Source organism: Coregonus lavaretus, assembly GCF_964263955.1.
Source record: "Coregonus lavaretus genome assembly, chromosome: 2".
NCBI classification, from domain to species: Eukaryota; Metazoa; Chordata; class Actinopteri; order Salmoniformes; family Salmonidae; genus Coregonus; species Coregonus lavaretus.
The window spans coordinates 50594505-50615441 of record NC_139989.1 but is presented as its reverse complement, the minus strand read 5'-3'; the positions used below and the strand labels follow the sequence as shown (position 1 = coordinate 50615441).

General features: G+C 44.4%; 3 protein-coding genes across 4 annotated transcripts; all 3 read right to left on the bottom strand.

The window, feature by feature from the left end:
* Positions 1-154: 154 nt before the first annotated feature.
* LOC311144480 (large ribosomal subunit protein eL27) lies at positions 155-2304 on the bottom strand. Of its 2 annotated transcripts, none has more exons than XM_084180504.1 (5): positions 2242-2304; positions 1468-1550; positions 1129-1298; positions 439-549; positions 155-245 (listed from the first exon to the last, which is right to left on the bottom strand). In XM_084180504.1, exons 2-5 carry the CDS (start codon positions 1546-1548, stop codon positions 197-199), a joined length of 411 nt encoding a protein of 136 aa, XP_084036630.1. In that variant the 5' UTR covers positions 1549-1550; positions 2242-2304; the 3' UTR covers positions 155-196. The 2 variants fall into 2 exon arrangements, with proteins under 2 accessions (XP_084036630.1, XP_084036631.1); XM_084180505.1 differs by having other exon boundaries at positions 2184-2271.
* Positions 2305-3529: 1225 nt separating this feature from the next.
* LOC311144167 (RUN domain-containing protein 1-like) lies at positions 3530-8104 on the bottom strand. Its single transcript, XM_084180172.1, has 5 exons — positions 7547-8104; positions 6083-6241; positions 5767-5965; positions 5538-5633; positions 3530-5449 (listed from the first exon to the last, which is right to left on the bottom strand). Exons 1-5 carry the CDS (start codon positions 7937-7939, stop codon positions 4587-4589), a joined length of 1710 nt encoding a protein of 569 aa, XP_084036298.1. The 5' UTR covers positions 7940-8104; the 3' UTR covers positions 3530-4586.
* Positions 8105-8414: 310 nt separating this feature from the next.
* On the bottom strand, positions 8415-20275 carry LOC311142942 (progranulin-like). Its single transcript, XM_084178705.1, has 19 exons — positions 20201-20275; positions 19151-19291; positions 18743-18880; positions 16347-16475; positions 16117-16201; positions 15922-16028; positions 15539-15689; positions 15322-15432; positions 15131-15222; positions 14584-14826; positions 13941-14151; positions 13708-13799; positions 13161-13403; positions 12518-12728; positions 12285-12376; positions 12023-12127; positions 10486-10728; positions 10103-10348; positions 8415-9853 (listed from the first exon to the last, which is right to left on the bottom strand). The coding sequence occupies exons 2-19, from the start codon at positions 19289-19291 to the stop codon at positions 9710-9712; spliced, it is 2784 nt and encodes a 927-aa protein (XP_084034831.1). The 5' UTR covers positions 20201-20275; the 3' UTR covers positions 8415-9709.
* Between the last annotated feature and the right edge of the window lie 662 nt (positions 20276-20937).

Sequence of the window (20937 nt, the reverse complement as noted above, 5' to 3'; positions counted from 1 at the left end):
TTCATGACATGAACATAGTCATATTAACAAGCAGGTTTTTGTAAACACCTTTCAATAACTTTGAGGCAATCAGCTGTATTGCTTAATATCCAAAACATCACACTTGTCAATAAAACCACAAGTCAAATGTATAAATGACACCAGAGTCAAGACGTACATTTCTTTATACATTTATTAGTGAAACCAAAATGAAAGCCTAGAATCTGAGCTTCTGGAAGAACCATTTGTTCTTGCCTGTCTTGTACCTGTGGATTGAGAAATTAAGATTTTAGAAAAGGTTGTCAATGGAGATGAGAAAAACAAAGCCTGTGACATGCTCCGCTGTAACATTTCATTATCCTATAGTGGTTAAGCTACTTGCATCATGTATCAGATATCAGGACAAAGAAACTGTGCATTTCTCACAAAGTCTGGTTCCTGGTGTGGGAAAAGACTCACCTCTCCTCAAACTTAATCTTGGCCTCCCGTCTGGCTTTGCGTTTCAGGGCAGGGTCCCTGAAGACATCCTTGTTGACAACGGTTTTGTCCAGAGGAATGTCCACAGAGTATCTGAGCACAGGGAGAAAACACAGCAAGAGACTTAGTAAGACCCCTACGTCAATTTCCTAAAGGACCCTAACACATGAGTGGATAAAACGTATAAACGGTTTGGAACGTTCCAATCAAAACAACGAATCTATCGAGTTTACTAAGTAGGGACAAAATCAGATCGATGCAAACTGATATTAAATGTGTTGAACATCTATAGCCTTCACACTAGCGTGCAGACCCAAACCGTACTTTGCTGGCTCAGATTTGTTCTTTTCAGCACAGCTACTGCAACTATGGTGGATATGGATGCATAACCAGGCCAGCACAGTACAACATGGCTTAGGAGTGTGAAAGGGTGGTTCTCCACTCCACATCAACAGAATAGGGTCCACTCAGTACACCATCTATGCATTCCTTGATATTGCATCCTACTGACAACTCACTGCCAGTTGGGCCACTGCCACAATTCCATCAAAACATTGATGAGACATGTTGCAATACTGCTAGTCACCTACAGTTTAGTCTCACATGTCAGCAGTTAGCCACCTAAATAACCATTACTCCCATCCTATATTCCCATGTCTACTTGGCACTGACCTGGTGGGCATGAGGTGATTGTAGTTGTACACCTTTACGAAGGCCTTGATCTTGGACCTCTTGGCGACCTTCTTCTTGCCCATGGTCGTGGTCACTTTGCGGGGGTAGCGGTCAATGCCTGAGACCAGTGCGTGGCTATAAGGGCGATCCGAGGTGCCATCATCAATGTTCTGTTGGGAGAGAATATATAGCTAGCTGTTCAGTTACCAGTGTTTATGGACCACATTGCAAATAAGGCGATGCTCTTTATGATCGAGATGATTATCCATGCAAACACAGTAGTTAATCAAACTGGGAGTGAAATATGCACATTTAGCAATAACTCAGGATCAAACTTACCTTGACGATAACAGCTTTACGCCCAGCGTAGCGCCCAGCAAGAACCATCACCACCTTCCCGGGTTTCATGAACTTGCCCATCTCTGGGAGACAAGAGAAGTGACAAAAGACAAGCATTATTACTAAGACAAGACGCCATGGAGTGGTCAATGTGGGACAATATTAACTTCTTCTAGATATCAGTAGGATGTTGGTCAACTACAGGCTACCGGTATGCTAGTAGCTAAGCTAATTACATCTGCTTGGACATCCGATGACCAATGATTGCAGGAACAACAATGACCTAGTTGCCAAGTCATGTAACGAAAAACAATATTTTATGAAACGTTAGATTACATGATATGTTGTGACTGAAGTGGGTGCTAGCTAGTTAGCTAACGTTGGCTAGCCAGCCATCACTGTTTATTTAGCTAGCTAGCTTAACGTTCAGGAGATATGGCATACTTTCATGCCATTACATTTAAATAGGCAACAGAACGCCATCAACCGAGTACATTGTGGTTATCCGATTATATAATTTACATAACCGAACGGGTTGGTTTTGAATCGACATGAACCTCATCAAGGAAGCTGCCATGTCGAAACGCCAGCGATATGGATAGTGGACAGTATATAAAAGTACCAGTTTTTCCAATATAAATGACAAATTAAGGGAAATTATCCCCAAACCCAGTTCTTAAACGTATACTTTATGGTAAAAAACAACTAAGACGTACGTATACGTCATGATTTTTCACGATGATTGAAGATTATTTCGTTGACAAATTCACTCACTGGTGCTATTCTCTGGCCACCGCTAGCAGGAAAGGAAGTTGAGAAGATTTTAGTGACGTTTCACATCAACTCAACAATGCGTCATTTCCGCCGAGCAGAAAACCTCTATGCTCAGAACCGGTCATGGAACAGTTCCTTTATTTTGGCACAATCATTTATGTCAAGCTTATGAAAGGGAACCTAGAGTCAGCCCTATATTGAGTCTCTCTGTGACATGTGGCAATCAAGGTGCTGGCACAGTTGTCCTTGTTCTCTGATTATATATTATATTATTATATTATATGCTCCTATGCAAAGTGAAGGCCTGCAACTTGACTAAACTAAAGACAAAAGTGGCAGGCATCATTATCACGCCTGTATTTTGTATTACTTATTAATGTGCATTGACAAGTGTGTTGAAAGCCCTAAAGGGATACAAATTGTGCATGGGCTGAAATTGGTTTTTGGAATAGTTTATTTGCTCACATTCATACAGTTATTGAACAAAAACAATATAAAACAGCTGTGTCACATTTTCTCAATCTGAACAGTAGGATATGCACAGAAAAACTAAAAACAAATCAGAGACAGTAACTAAGTCTCCTTTTTCATACAGAAATGTACATTCCTTAGTGGTAGTGTCGTGATGTGTGCGTCTATGTGTGTTGTGTGTTAACAGTAGTTGGCAGGAGCACAGTGCATTTGAAAAGTTAAAAGTAACATTATGCAGGCTAAATGAAGGGGGTATTGATATTCACACGAACACCTAAGCAGTATGCAAACCAAAGTATCCCTTCGATGTAGGACAACCTGTCCTCCCATACACTACATGGAAATGCACCCCAGTAAAGCACAGTCCTGATCCAAGCATAGTCTGGTAGTGGGCAGGCTGAGGCATTTGCAATTTATTATACAACAAACTATAAATAGATCTCAATACAATAACATAGACCATAAGAGAATAGAACAGAAAGTCTGGGAGTAGCACTTAACCAGTCACAAAGTAGGTTACACCTTAATATGAGGGTTGGAAAAACCATACTAGGGATGATGCCAATAGTTTTCACTCATGTGGAAATGAACAGTATCTATGGTTTGCACATTCAGCTTTTCAGGATACACCCCATGTGATTCACATGTAATAGGAAGATAGGAAGATTTCCCTTCAAGTGGTTTCATTCACCATTCAATAAACAAATAGAAACAGAGAGAACATTATCACATCCCACAATCTTAAATATTGGACAATTAAATATATTATAATTACATAGAAGCTAAATAGTTTAATCATATATATATTTTTTTTTTTATCACTTCCATTTGGAACAGTAAAGAAGCAGCAGTTAATACAGGGTCTCTACGTTATCCATCTTCTTTAAGACACGTTAGGCAGGTTCTGGTTATTTCTCAATGGAGAGACACTACATGCTGCATGTGTGATCATTTTGATTTTCCGAACACTTGTGACATCTTTAGAATTTCCACATCTCTTGTACATTCATTGGTGAGAGCATACACTGTTGCCATGTTCATTTGACCTGAGTGCATTGAATAGTGTGCGTCTTCTGTGTACGCAACAGTGGAACTTTGAGTAACCACAGACAGAGAGCAATACTCTGTGAATGTGAACTGTAGTAACCTATATTATTCTCTTCCATACAGAACACAAATGTACAGTTTAGTGACAGTGCAGGATACTGGTCTGTTTTTGCCCATACTACAGAGTATGGGGAGGGAATGACTGTACATTTGGTCACATTGAAGATCACCCATTCTATAGGAAATCATTATACAGTAGTGAATTACTGTAAAAGGCCAACTTCACAACATTATCTGCATAGGTCTGAGCTACTGTATCTCATCTCCATAGGGACAAGGCAAACATCATCACATAAAGGGCGTGTGTTCCTAAGGGGAGGCAACAAGCTCCATATAATGCAATGTAAGAAGTCATCAAGATCTTGATATGCTCCCTTTGTGTGGTTATGAGGGGGGGTGGAGGGGTGGGGCATGAATAAATTAAATGTTAGTTACACATTTGAAATATAAAATCACCCATGCATCTCAACATTGCACACTTGATTTTTGTTGAACAGCTTGCATGGAATTCATGCCATGTTTTTTAGACAGGATGCTAACAAAAATGTTTTGACCCAATGACCCAAGATAACTTTAAAGTGACACTGATAAAGCAACATTAGCACAACTCTTTTATGCCAATTATAATTTCAGCACATGAGGGACACCCAAACCATGCCTTCCGGTCCTCAAGGGCCGGTTGATTGTATTATTTTTGGCCCCTAATCAGGTCTGGGTAACCATGTGAGCTGAAAGCATGGTTTTGGATGTCTCTCGCCGGTCCCTTCTCAGAAGGCATCCTTGATGTTCTTGAGCTGCCTCACAGCCAGGTCCACCGGCAGGTTAAACTTGAGGTGGCTGATACGTCCCAGGATGCGCAGAGCTCCCTCGAAGCCTGTCTGAGCCATGTAGCTCCAGTGCTGGTAGTGCGGGTGCACCAAGGCCCCTGACTTGCACAGCAGGTTGAGCCATGACACCAGCCTCTGCTCGTTCAGAGCCATGCATACCAGAGCCTTGAACTCTGAGTCTGCTCCTCGCTTGTAGCGATCGTGCTCCAGCAGCACTGAGTGAATGGCCCAGAGCAGGGACTGCTTGGGTGTGACAGTGACCGGATTGCCCGCAACAGGCAGACTGAAGGACTGCGAGAGCTGGCGGGCCGGCGACTCCACGAAGGCCTTGCCGTTTTTGGAGTGGTAGTACTTGACGAAGAGCTCCCAGGGGTGGATGGTCGTTGGGCCAGGTCTGTAGGGCAGCAGGCAGGAGATGGGGGCCAGCACCAGGCTCATGCCCTGGGAGGGGGAGTAGAGACCATGGGCTAGCAGGTCTCTCAGGGCAATGGCCAGCTCCTTCCTCACTGAGGCAGTGAGCTCATCACGGGACCCCAGGGCCAAGCTGCTGTTGTAGCTGACCACGTGATCTACCGAGGGCTGTCTGCACGAGGCCTGCACTCGAACCCGGTCAACAGCCCCCTCCAGACGCTGCAGCAGAGGGCCATAGTCCTGGCCCCCTTCCCCCTGCGACCACATGCTCTGGGGAACGTGGCCAGCCGCACAGCCAAACTGGCTCACTGCAAAGATCTGCAGCACAGCTAGGGCCCGCTGAATCAGCTGCAAGCCTGTCTGCCTCATCTTCTGGGCCTGCTCCGGGTCCACTATGGGCAGGAGAAGAGAATCATTAGAACAGATGTATTGTGAGTGATGTTGTAGAGCCTATGATAATAACGCTGGGTGATAACTGACTTTTCTTCCTCCCTCCAGGGGCTCTGGTGTTGGGCCCTGCTGTCCTCGGTTGCTGGCTGGGTTCCCCGTCAGACAGAAGAGGGTTCCCTACCTCATCTGTTGGGTAAAGTGAAAATACAGCAGTATGTCAGAATATTGGTGGAATATTTCAGTAACAAAGTGTGTATTAGAGAGCTTCCAAGACACCTAACCACAGCGAACATGGCATCCCAGGCCCACTACCACCTACCCTGGATGAAGTTGATGAACATCTCCAGGTCCCTGATCTGGGTCTTGAGCTGGTCCACCAGCTGCTCCTTGACCCGGGCTGGGTTGACTATCTGAGCGATGGCAGCGTCCACTCTCTGTCTCAGCTCCTCAGACGTCAGGTTCCCTATGTCCTCGTTGAAGTTCACATCCAGCTTCTTGATCAACTCGTCAATGATTACCTGGCAGTGGAAGAGTGGAACAGGCATTAGTATTACCAGGACATTACACATGGGGAGGAAACAACATTGTATCAAAGAGACTTTTGGGAGACTTCTGGTGCATGAACTGAGCCCTACCTTCTGTCTCTCCATGACCACAGACTGGGGCAGGGAGTCGTAGCTGCCCTCCTGGTAGGCATAGCGCTCCAGGTCATCCAGCTGGGTCTTCAGCTGGACAATGAGCTCCTTCTGCTTCTCCCTCTGGACCTCCAGACGCTCCCTCTTCTCCCTCTCACTCTGTGTGGAGGAGAGAGAACACAGAATACACTGTCAGTGGAGGACTGGGGTGTACAAAGGGGACAGGGAGTGATGGGGAGGGTCTATACACAGCCCTTAATCATGCATGTTTACTAAAGACAGACAGACTAAACAGATGCTGGAGAGGAACAGAGAGCTGTAGTCATACTCACCAGGTCCTCCTACAAGTAAAGCATGTAGACAAAGAGGAAATCAGAAAAAGAAAACCTTTAATCAAAGATAGTATTACATAAGCAGGCATTGACTCTGTACCGGTACCCCGTGTATATAGCGTTGTTAATGTTATTTTATTGTTGCACTTTAATTATTTGTTATTTTTCTATTTTCTTCTATTTTCCTCTTTTTTACTTCAGTTTATTTAGTAAATACTTTCTTAACACTTATTTTTTCTTAAAACTGCATTGTTGGTTAAGGGCTTGTAAGTAAGCATTTCACTGTAAGGTCTACACCTGTTGTATTCGGCGCATGTGACAAATAACATTTGATTTCATTATCTCGAAGATAAATGGAAAGCTGCATGGAGTAAACAATGGAGAGGCTAAGTGGGTTTGGTTTACACAGAAGCTATTATTACAGAGATAATAATCTTCTGGAGGCGTGTTAACTGAGCCTGTGAGTCACTTATTGTGTTGAATAGATACCACCATTTTCTATCTTCCTCTGGAGATAACAGATCTCAGGGAACAGAACAGAGAGCACAGCCCTGATGTTTTGACGCAAGAAACCAAAGTCTTAATCAAAAGCCAGGCAGCCACCCGGATAATTTCATTTCCTGTGAGCTGTTTGACAAGACAGTGGCTGCTGCTACTGCCTGTGTGTGTGTGTGCATGTTTCCGAGTGTTGCATCCCATGGTGAGTCTGAGTCTTTATGTGTCCAGTGGGCATCCTCACAGCTGTCCGACTGACACTGAATGATGACCACCCTATGTGACAAGCATGCCCTGTGGTTCAGGGCAGCAACTAATGTGACCACCACACCCACCCCGATCCCCTCACCTACACTCAGCAGGTACCACTGGTGGAACACTGTGTACTGACGTTGGTGTAGGCCTACATTGGTGTCTGTCTGTCTGTCTGTCAGTGGTCTGTTTTGTGGGGGACTAACATAATCTATTTTTCTACACATAATGTATAGCTTATAGCTTGCATAATCACACAATCTCAAGCAATTGAGTGTTTGTGTTGACATAATTTTCCCACTTACAGAAGAAGAGGAACTATTGTATTGTTGACATACTTATATCTACCAAGTCTGACCAGCCGTGGGCTACATGGACTACTTACCGCGTTTTCAAGCTGTTGAGTATCCTGTGCCCTGCATCCCACAACATGAGGGCAGCCTTTAAAGGCAAACTCCTCGAGTTCTACCAGCATCCTCTCCTTCTCATCAGTCTGAGCGTGAACTATCTGCTTCAAGCGGAACTGCACCTGTGCAAAATGAGACGTCAAAGCGAGGAGCGAGGAATTCAGCAGGCCCTGTTCGTCCTCCAGTTTCCTCAATCTTGCGGCCATCTCCGTCTCACCAGCCGCAGCTGAGCCTTTCCTCCTCGGCTCGACCGCGTATCCCTTCCCGCTCTCATCCTCCGGGCTGGCTACAGCACCGACGGGCGCCCATCGCTCGCCAGCCCCAGCAAAGGCAGCTTCGCTGTCCGAGTTTGACAGTTCCTCTGTCGACATGTTTGAAATGTAATAAAGGCAACGTTGTCCTCCGAAATTAAAGTTATTATCAATTGGAAACGAGGCTTTGTTTTATCGTTTTTGTACACGGATTTAGAAATTAAAAGGATTACCACCGATGAAGCAGGTGCATCGCCATCTTGAAAGATTCATACGTCAAAGGGGGAGGGGAGGGCTCCTAAACAGTGCAACGTCATCGTAAAAGCACTGATCTAGTGCTCATTGAACTGGCTGCAAGAAACAGCAATATGCCATTTTAACCAATCCGTAGCATAAACTTCCCAGTGATTTGTATTTACCGTCAGACCTTGAATGTTGGTTTTCTCAAACTGTAATCCACTAAGTCCACACACCTTTATCACCTCTTGAGTTTGTAGCTTTTTACTTGCATGGCCTATTATAGTCCCACCCTGGGCAGAGATTTATTGAGTGAACACTGATTACAACCAACACATGGATAGTGTACAGTTGATTTGTCAATGAAATATTATTTATTCACATATCACAACATTTTACTGCAAATGAATTTGCTTTGGTAGCAACAGCCATAATCATTATGGACTATTTAAAATTGCATAATTTTTAAAACACAAAGAAGTGGGAAAATCCATCTCTTACATAAAACGTGGTAGCAACAAGTGGGAGGGCAAGGGCATACGTTTCTATGATTTTCAAGTTTTCCCAAAAGTCGGGGAGGGGAGGACGGCAGGAAGGGACAGAAGAGAGGAGGCTATTTTTTACAAGATTAAGGGTGGGACACAGCCGGTTGAATAAGACCTTAAATGTGATAGGAAAGCATCCAACAGGAAAGTATTATTATTGCCAGGAAACAGAGACCGTGGAGCATTTATTGTTACAGTGTGGGCAGTATCAGAGGGAAAGAGAGAGGATGAGATCTAGTATAAGCGAGAAGGGGATACAGGAAATCAGTTTAAAGAGTATATTGAGTAGAACGTCATTAGATATGGTCTCAAATATTTTGTTATCTTTTTTTAAGAGCAACGTGGCTGGCAGGTAGGATTTAGTTTCTCCCTGTCTCTGGCCCATACTCCAGTACAGTAGATGGCGGTAATACACCATAGCGTTGGATGCCAACCGCCGATAAACCCCACCGAAGAAGAAGAATAAGTCGTTTTCCCAAGTAGACAGTATCAGTTCAGCCACAAGGTGGCATATGGCACAGACAATTTCATGTAAAAGGCATTTATTTCAAAGGCATACCTGAAACTATTTGATGAGGCACAATGCACTTCACATGATCAACTAAAAAAAAACACAACAACACTCTTCCTGTTAAAAGGTAACATCAAACATTGTAAACAGTACTACGTTCTTGTAATTTCTATGCTCCTCTGTGTCAATCTTGATAGTGGCTTACAACTAGTTTTATATCACATTCCAATCTTTCCCCGAGCCACAACCCTAAAAGCATACTAAAATATTGTTGAACATTGGTATCTCATTTTTGGTGATTTCAAATCCTTGATAGTTTCTGTGCATGAGCAAGCATGGGTATCTTTTGAAGCAAATGTAGTAACATACCAAGCACCTTCCACCAATCAATGGTGCATAATGTGCCTTATTTTCAGTTCCCTGTCCGATATATACCATTTATACCCTGAGAAAAATACAATTTGACATACTATAACAGTAGTAGTAAGTCCCTGCGTCCCTTCAATAGTGCAATGCGTCCCTTCAATAGTGCAATGCGTCCCTTCAATAGTGCAATGCGTGTGGCGCTGGAGTGTGGGCCTATCACTCCAATGGTTGTCACACACGCAGGGCTCTCTTCTTGTTGGAGAAGAACACCTGCCAGTGGTCCCAGTTGAAGCCAGTGGACTGGGTGCAGGTCCCTCCCTCACCACAGGTGTAGCCTGTAGTGCAGCAGTGCTTCATGTCACTGCAGCACACCGCCTAGGAGGACAGGTGGAGGAAGACAGGAGGAGGAGGACAGGGAGAGGACAGAGAGAAGGTGGAAGGGAGAGTAAAGAAAGAGAGATCGAGAGGAGGCAATGAGAGATATCTTATAGGAATTTGACTATTCAATAGAAGGAGAGTAGATGCCCTAGTCTTGAACTCCACTAATATTAGTACAACAACATTTTCATTTATAGAAGCGTTTGTGGTGTCTGTGGTGAGAGGGCAGTGGTATATATATCATACATTTGGAGAGGGACAGCAGCCCCATGTAGTGGTGGAGACCTTGCAGCATGTCTCCTCATTATTGCAGACAAACGGCCCCCCACAGTGGATTTCCTTCTCCTGTGGGGTCGGGGGCTCAGGCGCAGACACCCGGGTTAGGGGTATCGTCTGGAACTGAAGAAACATTAGCTTCTGGCAAGTCCCTGAGCCCATGTTACAGCTGTAGCCCTGTGGACAGCAGTGCTCCTCATCTGCACAGCACACAGCCTATACAGGGAGACAAGACATAGAGAAATGACATGAAAGGTTCCCCATGTGAGATAGCAGAGCAAAACTGTTTCTAGGGTTCTCTATATGCATGTGCATACCAACACACACCCTCGCTCACACAAACACATACACACCTTGTACAGGGGGCAGCAGCCCCACTGTCCAGTGGAAAGTTGGCAGCAGCTGGAGCCTTCAGGGCAGCTGTTCTGGGCGTCACACTTCACAGAGGGGGAGGCAGCGAGGGCACTGTCATCTGTCTCAGCTGCCAGCTTGTTGTACCATGGGATCACCACCATACCCTTAGAGCAGGAAGTCTTGCTCATATCACATATGTAGTCTTTGGGACAGCAGTGCTCTCCATCAGCACAGCACACTGCCTGGGGAAGAGAGAGAACAGCGAGTGGTGAGGGAAAGGGCTTTCATTCCCTAAAATCATGAGGCCACTTATTGGGAGTCCTTCCTCACTAGTTGGGAACACCATTACTAGTGCTGAGTGATTAACCAAAATTGCGGTTATCAGTTCAATTATTTGAATTTTTCTATGAGCTCAATGCGCACATTCCACAGTTTCTCTAGAGATAAATCAGATCCATCCTGAACTGTGCAATGTAGTAGGTAATTGTAGTTTCCAACAGGCCAATATTCTACATAGTTTAGCGCATAAAACATTGTAATTAACTACAATGATCATAATCCATTGCGCATCTACTTGTCCGGTCTGTGTTTCTTTTACTCCTGCTACAGAAGAGACAAGAATGCGCGATCATGAGGTGATATAGAGAGCAGCCACAGAGTTTCTAAATCCAGAGGCGCAACTTCGCGAGACGTCCGGGAACACTTGAGAAGCAGACCAGGCCGAGGTTTGGGGTTTGAGAAGTCAATGAGAGAAGTGGGAAAATGTGTCCTTCAATTGTTAATTTTTGCGAAAACTAAAGGTACAACCTAGATTCCAGCCAATGTCTTAAGTAGTTGAACATACTATTACTCCAACCTCGTGAAAGTGACAAACTGACACATTTTCATTTTGGTCAAAAACTACTTTATATTGAAGGAGTGCCTTTGATTTGACGGCACGCACTTGCGCAGTTCGGCACGTGATTCCCGTTAGACCCAATGACATGTTTCTGCGCATGAGCTTAGCTAGCCAACGTCGCCATGACATCGCCTACAAGCGTGATCGGGGATTTCTATTGGAGGAGCAGTTTCTGCCAATCTTCATACTGTACTGTCTTTGGAGAAGCTGTTGCCTCTTGTGGTATCTCTACCTGAAAATACTAGATCAAAGTGATTGATAGTTGGTATTCAGCAGTCATAAAAGTATGCCTTGTTTACTTTGAAGAACTACTAAAATAGTGATTTTGTCAGACAGCATAGGCAGCAGCTCTATAGAGATGAAATTATGACTTGGAATGAAATAATAAAGTCATATCCACAACAACTGAAATATTTTATTAAAATAAAGAAATGTGAATAAATTATGGTTAATAAGTGATAAGCAGTAATGGGCAGTCACTTCCACCATGGGACTTGTATTAATTGTTTTATTCTGTGTTGTTACAGCATTCAACCCTAATAATCGAAACCGAAAACCGTGATTATTTTTTAATAATCAAACCGAAACTACCTCAAAAGCACTCATCGCTCAGCACTAACCATTACTGTAACACTCACCTGTGGCAGTGGGCAGCAGCCCCACTTCTGGGTGGATTCCATAAAGCAGCAGGTGGCGTCCTTTGGGCAGCTGGTGTGGGCGTCACACTGTGTCCTGGGCAACTCCTTAAGTTAAGATGCCATTCATTAATTTGCCTATCCACTGCAGTAGAAGCCATATCTCTTTGTCCCTACCTCGGGCATGGGGCAGAGGGGAATATATATTTTTTAAAGCAGTGGAACTGTCTTTGATGTCCAGATTTGAATATGAGACATAGTATACCTGTGGCAGAGGACAGCATGCCCATCCCCCTTCTTGTGTTTTACAACATGTGGTTCCATCCTGACAGGCCACTGACTCATCACAGGGAATGTCTGGAGAGACAGCAGGATGTTAACGATCAACACAACTGGAGGAGCTAACAAAATATTTCATAAAGCAGCAGGTGGCGTCCTTTGGACAGGTGGTGTGGGCGTCACACTGTGTCTTTGGCCCCTCCTCTTCGTCTTCATCACCTTCATCATTGTCTGTAGGCGGCTCCATGTCATCCGTCTGCATCCCCTGGTGGTCTGTGGCTGCCTCCTCATGATCAGGTGCCAGGGTTGTAAGGGCGGGCACCTTCCCCACCATGGGCTCCGGCCCTGAGGGGCCATCACAGGTGAGGGAAGCCAGGTCACAGGTGGTGCCATGGGGGCAGCAGTGCTCGTGGTCCTCACAGCATACAGCCTGGAGGAGGAAGGGAAAGGACACACAACAAGCATTTACTGTCATTTAAGACTGTCACAAGCCTTTATAGGAATTATGTAGAAGTATTGCTGGTAGCAGAAGAGATTATACACAGTTAGAGAACAGTTGTGACTCCCTAGATTACCCAGTTTCACTTTCAATGAAACATAGCCCCCCTTGCTATAAAAACAACATGTGGTTCAAGCTCCAAACCCCTTAGCAAGGCAGAAGAAATGTTAGGATCACAAGCAGCAGTAAGTAGACAGGAGTAAAAAATTAGGAAGTTATACTGGGATGTCGTAAAGACCAAAACTAAGTGCCTCTTTGTTAGCCATACAGAATCTCTAACCACATCTCAGAGCAGTCAAGTTAAGATGCCATTCATTAATTTGCCTATCCACTGCAGTAGAAGCCATATCTCTTTGTCCCTACCTCGGGCATGGGGCAGCAGGCCCAGTCTCCTGACGCGGTCTTGCAGCAGGTGGTGTTGTCGGGACACATGTGGGTGGGGTCACATGTCACATTCCCTGGCAAGTTACCCTCCCGAGGCACGGCAGGAACCTTCTTCAGCCAGCGCTCAGAGGGGGAGCCTGAGGTGTCGTCACATGTCTGGGCAGCCAGGTTGCACTTCTTACCATGAGGGCAGCAGTGGATGAAGTCACTGCAGCAAACTGCCTGGAAGAGAAGAACCCAAACAAAAAGGGGAAGCTGTCACGGGACAAGCAAAAGACATGCAATCAGGTTGATCTATCTTGAAGAAATTGATTAGTTAAGAGAGAGAATTGAATGCCTAGAGCAGGGGTTCTCAACTCTTACCCTACGAGGTCTGGAGCCTGCTGGTTTTCTGTTCTACCTGATAATTAATGTCACTCACCTGGTGTCCCAGGTCTAAATCAGTCCCTGATTAGAGGGGAATATTTTTTTTAAAAGCAGTGGAACTGTCTTTGATGTCCAGATTTGAATATGAGACATAGTATACCTGTGGCAGAGGACAGCATGCCCATCCCCCTTCTTGTGTTTTACAACATGTGGTTCCATCCTGACAGGCCACTGACTCATCACAGGGAATGTCTGGAGAGACAGCAGGATGTTAGCGATCAACACAACTGGAGGAGCTAACAAAATATTTCATAAAGCAGCAGGTGGCGTCCTTTGGACAGGTGGTGTGGGCGTCACACTGTGTCTTTGGCCCCTCCTCTTCGTCTTCATCACCTTCATCATTGTCTGTAGGCGGCTCCATGTCATCCGTCTGCATCCCCTGGTGGTCTGTGGCTGCCTCCTCATGATCAGGTGCCAGGGTTGTAAGGGCGGGCACCTTCCCCACCATGGGCTCCGGCCCTGAGGGGCCATCACAGGTGAGGGAAGCCAGGTCACAGGTGGTGCCATGGGGGCAGCAGTGCTCGTGGTCCTCACAGCATACAGCCTGGAGGAGGAAGGGAAAGGACACACAACAAGCATTTACTGTCATTTAAGACTGTCACAAGCCTTTATAGGAATTATGTAGAAGTATTGCTGGTAGCAGAAGAGATTATACACAGTTAGAGAACAGTTGTGACTCCCTAGATTACCCAGTTTCACTTTCAATGAAACATAGCCCCCCTTGCTATAAAAACAACATGTGGTTCAAGCTCCAAACCCCTTAGCAAGGCAGAAGAAATGTTAGGATCACAAGCAGCAGTAAGTAGACAGGAGTAAAAAATTAGGAAGTTATACTGGGATGTCGTAAAGACCAAAACTAAGTGCCTCTTTGTTAGCCATACAGAATCTCTAACCACATCGCAGAGCAGTCAAGTTAAGATGCCATTCATTAATTTGCCTATCCACTGCAGTAGAAGCCATATCTCTTTGTCCCTACCTCGGGCATGGGGCAGCAGGCCCAGTCTCCTGACGCGGTCTTGCAGCAGGTGGTGTTGTCGGGACACATGTGGGTGGGGTCACATGTCACATTCCCTGGCAAGTTACCCTCCCGAGGCACGGCAGGAACCTTCTTCAGCCAGCGCTCAGAGGGGGAGCCTGAGGTGTCGTCACACGTCTGGGCAGCCAGGTTGCACTTCTTACCATGAGGGCAGCAGTGGATGAAGTCACTGCAGCAAACTGCCTGGAAGAGAAGAACCCAAACAAAAAGGGGAAGCTGTCACGGGACAAGCAAAAGACATGCAATCAGGTTGATCTATCTTGAAGAAATTGATTAGTTAAGAGAGAGAATTGAATGCCTAGAGCAGGGGTTCTCAACTCTTACCCTACGAGGTCTGGAGCCTGCTGGTTTTCTGTTCTACCTGATAATTAATGTCACTCACCTGGTGTCCCAGGTCTAAATCAGTCCCTGATTAGAGGGGAATATTTTTTTTTAAAGCAGTGGAACTGTCTTTGATGTCCAGATTTGAATATGAGACATAGTATACCTGTGGCAGAGGACAGCATGCCCATCCCCCTTCTTGTGTTTTACAACATGTGGTTCCATCCTGACAGGCCACTGACTCATCACAGGGAATGTCTGGAGAGACAGCAGGATGTTAGCGATCAACACAACTGGAGGAGCTAACAAAATATTCCACAACACTATTGTATTGTTCTAAGAAGTGTAATGTCGTACCTCCTGTCCTAATGAAGGGTGGAGAAGAACCCCCCCCCTCCCAAAGAGAAGCAGGACTCCTATTGGCTGAGGTGGTAGTGTCTGGAATAGGTGTTGTCACTTGGGCAACTTCTGAAAGCACGTACAGCAAAATAATCATACACACATACATCCAGACAGTGATTGGTACAAAAATAGACCAGGAAAGTATGCCTTTTTTTGGAGAAAAAAAACCTACCATTCTGGTTTTCCCACTCTGCCCTCTTGCGGGCAGGGAACTTGGCCCACATGGGCATTTCCTTGTTGGTAGTGGATATACACTTGGATTGCTTGATGTCACAGGTGCTGCCCTCAGGACAACAGTGAATCTTATCCTCGCAGCACACAGCCTAGTCAGTGCACACAGACACATAGAGAATCACCTCATGAGATGACCATATATAAACAAAGGGTTAGCACATAGGCCATGCAAATCCTTGATTAGACATCTCTCCATGGAGTGATTACAGACACTACACTATGGAGAGTGTACATGTCACACATTCAAAGGACCAACATTATTCCTGACTCGAAATTCAATGATGGTAACCACCTAGCCCCCTCCATATAGCCCCCCTGTACCTTGGGCATGGGGCAGCACCCCCAACTCCCATCTGGAGTCTCACAGCATGTGGTTCCCTCTGGGCACTCAGACACTCTGTCACTGCACAGCACTGCAACAACAGGTTCTGCAGGGGTGGAAGAAGGCAGAGCAGTTAATGATGATGTTGCAACAGAAGCATAAGATAGCAAAACGTGATTCCACAAGAGTCTAACCTTTCCGTTTGATGCAGGAGCTGCTGTCTGTGCTGCACTGGTGGCCTTCAGGACAGCAATGTTTCCCATCCGAGCAAGGCACAGCCTGTGTGTACATTAGATCAATTTACTTGATATCTGTGCACATAACTCCATTTTTTCCATTGACACCAATCCATGTTTTATGTGAACATTATAACAGTATGAATGAGGTGGAAAAGTTTAGATTGCAACAGTGGTTAGGCTATTACATGAGCAATGGGACAGCAACCATAGCCTGTAGTGGCCTTCAGACAGGAAAACTCAGCTGGGCAGTGGGAGTTGTCAGGGCAGATGTTATCATCCTCAAACCCAGCATATGCACTGATCATTCTGAAAGACTAGAGAGGTAGAAAAAATACATTTGACTTTTTCCATGACAAAAAACATGACTGACTATAGTATTTTTGATGACCCTACGTTCATCTAGGTTAATTATGTTGTTTTGGCAAAATTATTTTGTTACAGTCTAATGCTATGTAAATGCTTGAGTTGAATAGTACTATACACTGTATGTACTTTTCACTGGTAATTTTCCTTCAACTGTCCAGTACCCTCTTCACACACTGCACAAAGGAGTGATTTGTTTTTGGCTCCTTATCTCTGGGGCACTAAAGGCCTAACCAAGCAGAATTCTAGTTCTGCTTAGGCTCTAAAGATCTTATCACTCCCCTATCTTAGACACATAGGCTGAGAGAACTGTTTAGAACCGGTTCTTGTTTGTTTTTAAGAGAGAGATAAGCAGTTCTTTGTGTAGGTGAAGTATATAAATGATTGTGTGATTCTGTACATTTTTAAGTTCCTCTCGAGTTTCATCCAGAGAGTGATCTTCCCTGCAATTGCTTGAATAAACTCTTATTGCTGATTTTTTATTTATTTATTTCACCTTTATTTAACCAGGTAAGCCAGTTGAGAACAAGTTCTCATTTACAACTGCGACCTGGCCAAGATAAAGCAAAGCAGTGCGATAAAAACAACAACACAGAGTTACATATGGGGTAAAAAAAACATAAAGTCAAAAAATACAACAGAAAATATATACAGTGTGTGCAAATGTAGCAAGTTATGGAGGTAAGGCAATAAATAGGCTATAGTGCAAAATAATTACAATTAGTATTAACACTGGAATGATAGATGTGCAAGAGATTATGTGCAAATAGAGATACTGGGGTGCAAATTAGCAAAATAAATAACAATATGGGGATGAGGTAGTTGGATGGGCTAATTACAGATGGGCTGTTTACAGGTGCAGTGATCGGTAAGCTGCTCTGACAACTGACGCCTAAAGTTAGTGAGGGAGATAAGAGTCTCCAGCTTCAGAGATTTTTGCAGTTCGTTCCAGTCATTGGCAGCAGAGAACTGGAAGGAATGGCGGCCAAAGGAGGTGTTGGCTTTGGGGATGACCAGTGAGATATACCTGCTGGAGTGCAGACTACGGGTGGGTGTTGCTATAGTGACCAGTGAGCTAAGATAAGATGGGGATTTGCCTAGCAGGGATTTATAGATGACCTGGAGTCAGTGGGTTTGACGACGAACATGTAGTGCTTCTACACCTGCATTACTAGCTGTTTGGGGTTTTAGGCTGGGTTTCTGTACAGCACTTCGAGATATTAGCTGATGTAAGAAGGGCTATATAAAATAAAATTGATTGAAATTGATTGATAGTGAGGACCAGCCAACAAGAGCGTACAGGTCACAGTGGTGGGTAGTGTATGGGGCTTTGGAGACAAAACGGATGGCACTGTGATAGACTACATCCAATTTGCTGAGTAGAGTGTTGGAGGCTATTTTGTAAATGACATCGCCGAAGTCAAGGATCGGTAGGATAGTCAGTTTTACGAGGGCATGTTTGGCAGCATGAGTGAAGGAGGCTTTGTTGCGAAATAGGAAGCCAATTCTAGATTTAACTTTGGATTGGAGATTCTTAATGTGAGTCTGGAAGGAGAGTTTACAGTCTAACCAGACACCTAGGTATTTGTAGTTGTCCACATACTCTAGGTCAGACCCGTCGAGAGTAGTGATTCTAGTCGGGTGGGCGGGTGCCAGCAGCGTTCGATTGAAGAGCATGCATTTAGTTTTACTAGTGTTTAAGAGCAGTTGGAGGCTACTGAAGGAGTGTTGTATGGCATTGAAGCTCGTTTGAAGGTTTGTTAACACAGTGTCCAATGAAGGGCCAGATGTATACAAAATGGTGTCGTCTGCGTAGAGGTGGATCTGAGAGTCACCAGCAGCAAGAGCGACATCATTGATATACACGGAGAAAAGAGTCTGCCCAAGAATTGAACCCTGTGGCACCCCCATAGAGACTGCCATAGGTCCAGACAACAGGCCCTCCGATTTGACACATTGAACTCAATCTGAGAAATAGTTGGTGAACCAGGCGAGGCAGTCATTTGAGAAACCAAGGCTATTTAGTCTGCCAATAAGAATGCGGTGGCTGATAAATGAGTTCTGCCTGATTCCTCAAACGAGATTTCCTCAACAATGTGAATGATTGAAAACAGGGACACATATTGCCATGAAAGTCAACTGGTGTCACTGTTACAGTGCATTTCAATGTTGTCAATAGTCAGCTACACTTTCTTCCTGGATTCCCTGATATTCTTACTTTAGGATATCTGGACTGTTTAGCAGAGACTTTCTCCACCCATGGTAGGGAGACAGTTCCATTCACACACATGGACTCATTCACAACACAGAGCGTTCCCTCAGGGCAGCAGTGGATATGATCCTCACAGCACTCAGCCTGAGATAAATGGTAAGAGAGTAGTTTGATTAACAAAGTGTGTTAAAAGCTCACATCTTACAGATCAAACAGATACTGAGAGAATGCTAGCACAAGGGCGCAATTAAAGAGGTATCTATTTCAGGATAAGAGACAATGACACCATAGACTACCTATTTGGTGTGTACACTTCTAATAGATATAATTCACAGTGTACAAGGGTTAGGGAACTCGGTTCAGGCTGCAACTACAGCTAAGGGCTAATCTCTGCGGGCACCACCCCATACATACCTGATACATTGGGCAGCATTCATAGCCATCGGAGGGGACCTTGCAGCAGGTGTTGCCCTCCTCACACGCCCCTCCGTCTGGGCAGTCATCAGCAGAGACCTGGGCCAGCAGGGCCATACAGAGCACCAGATACCTCTGCATCTGGAGAGAAAGAGAGAGAAATAACTTGTAACACAAACTGTATATTATATATATATATTCATTGTACAATCAATAACTTACAAATGTTATAAAGCTCTTTTGTACAGAAAAGCATCAAATCTAAACAATGGAGTCATCAGAACTAAATCTGGACAGAATTTTCATAGATTCACTTCCTCTTTCATGTTCCATGGGGTGAGCGTCAGACAGTAGACAGTTCCACATTCTTACCAAGACAAAGCCCTCCTCATATGCAACCACATTTAAAGAATTAATCTACAATGCAGAAAAGGGGATATGATTATACTGTTACTAACTGTTGAGCTTCATAGGGGAGATCATTAAAGCAGTCTACCATTGCTTCAATGCTGTTTAGTCTACTAGTCACAGAAATGCAGCATACAGGATTTCTACTTTCAGTTCAGCTGTTTTTATTAAAGGAAAATTCCCCTTAATCTGAGCCAAGTACCTCCCATAAGAAATACTTTCCTCCATTGTGGTATCAATAGCAATGGGTAACACAGGTGTATTAACCACAGACAATATTCACCTGACAATCAGTACTGTTTGTTCACTTACTGTATATTTTTACAAGGTGGTTTCAAAAGGAGAAGAAAATGGGCTTTTACAGTTTCAAAAGAACTGTGGACCCTGATATATCATCATGCTTCTTTTTATAGTGCACACACTCAATCATGTTGGTCATAATGTGCATTTAGAATTTTAAAAGATGGACCCACCTAGGGCAATGACAACAATTTAAAAGCAATGACAAGGACAACATAAAACAATATATGCAATTTAATTTGAAATAGAACATTTGGTGCAATTTCACTTGAGTAGTTTATAATTGAATATATTTTTGTCATTAAGTTCCTGCCACCATCTAAATAAAAAAGTTGACCTTACCTCTATCTCAGTGACTTTACACGTGCCAGTGCTCCTTGACAATGTAGCCGACTCCTGAACGCGTTGAAGTTTCTCAACAACAAAAATATAGAGTACAGGAAATATGTTCACGCCCCTAAATTTCTTTCTAGCTATTCGACATTCTGAATGGTTGTCATAGGTGTCAAATTACCACACACGCACCACTGACAGGTGCTAGAAAAGCTTCTCCGCTAGGAGGTGCAGTAGTTCAAGGGACAAATACAAATACAGCCATTGGGACATACCGATGATAACAGATATGATGGAGGAGAAACAAGCAAGGGCAAGGACTCAGAATATGTAGTGGGGCGTTTCGGACCTCCCCTGTGGCTGCGCTACAGGTGGAGATGGGGGATATTCCATTGCAGATTAGGAGACAGCAGCTGGCAATGAATTATTGGGTCAACCTACAGGGACATGGGGTGTCTCATCCTGCGAAAGGGATTTTACAGGCATGTTGGGAACATGAGTGAAGACAGAACACGAGCTTTGGGTGGGTGGGTAATACCCAGGTGATGGAGATGGGACTGTATGGAAGGGAGTTTAGTCCAACGGTAGCTATTCCTGTAAATCCACAATGGCTACTCCAGTCTCCAGTAGTTGATCTACAAGTGTTGGAGAGACTACAGAAAGATACAGAGGGTGTTGATCCGTCTGATTTGTTTAAGAGATGTCTGGATACAGTTTTTTCAGGATTTTGTGGCCATTTACACAGA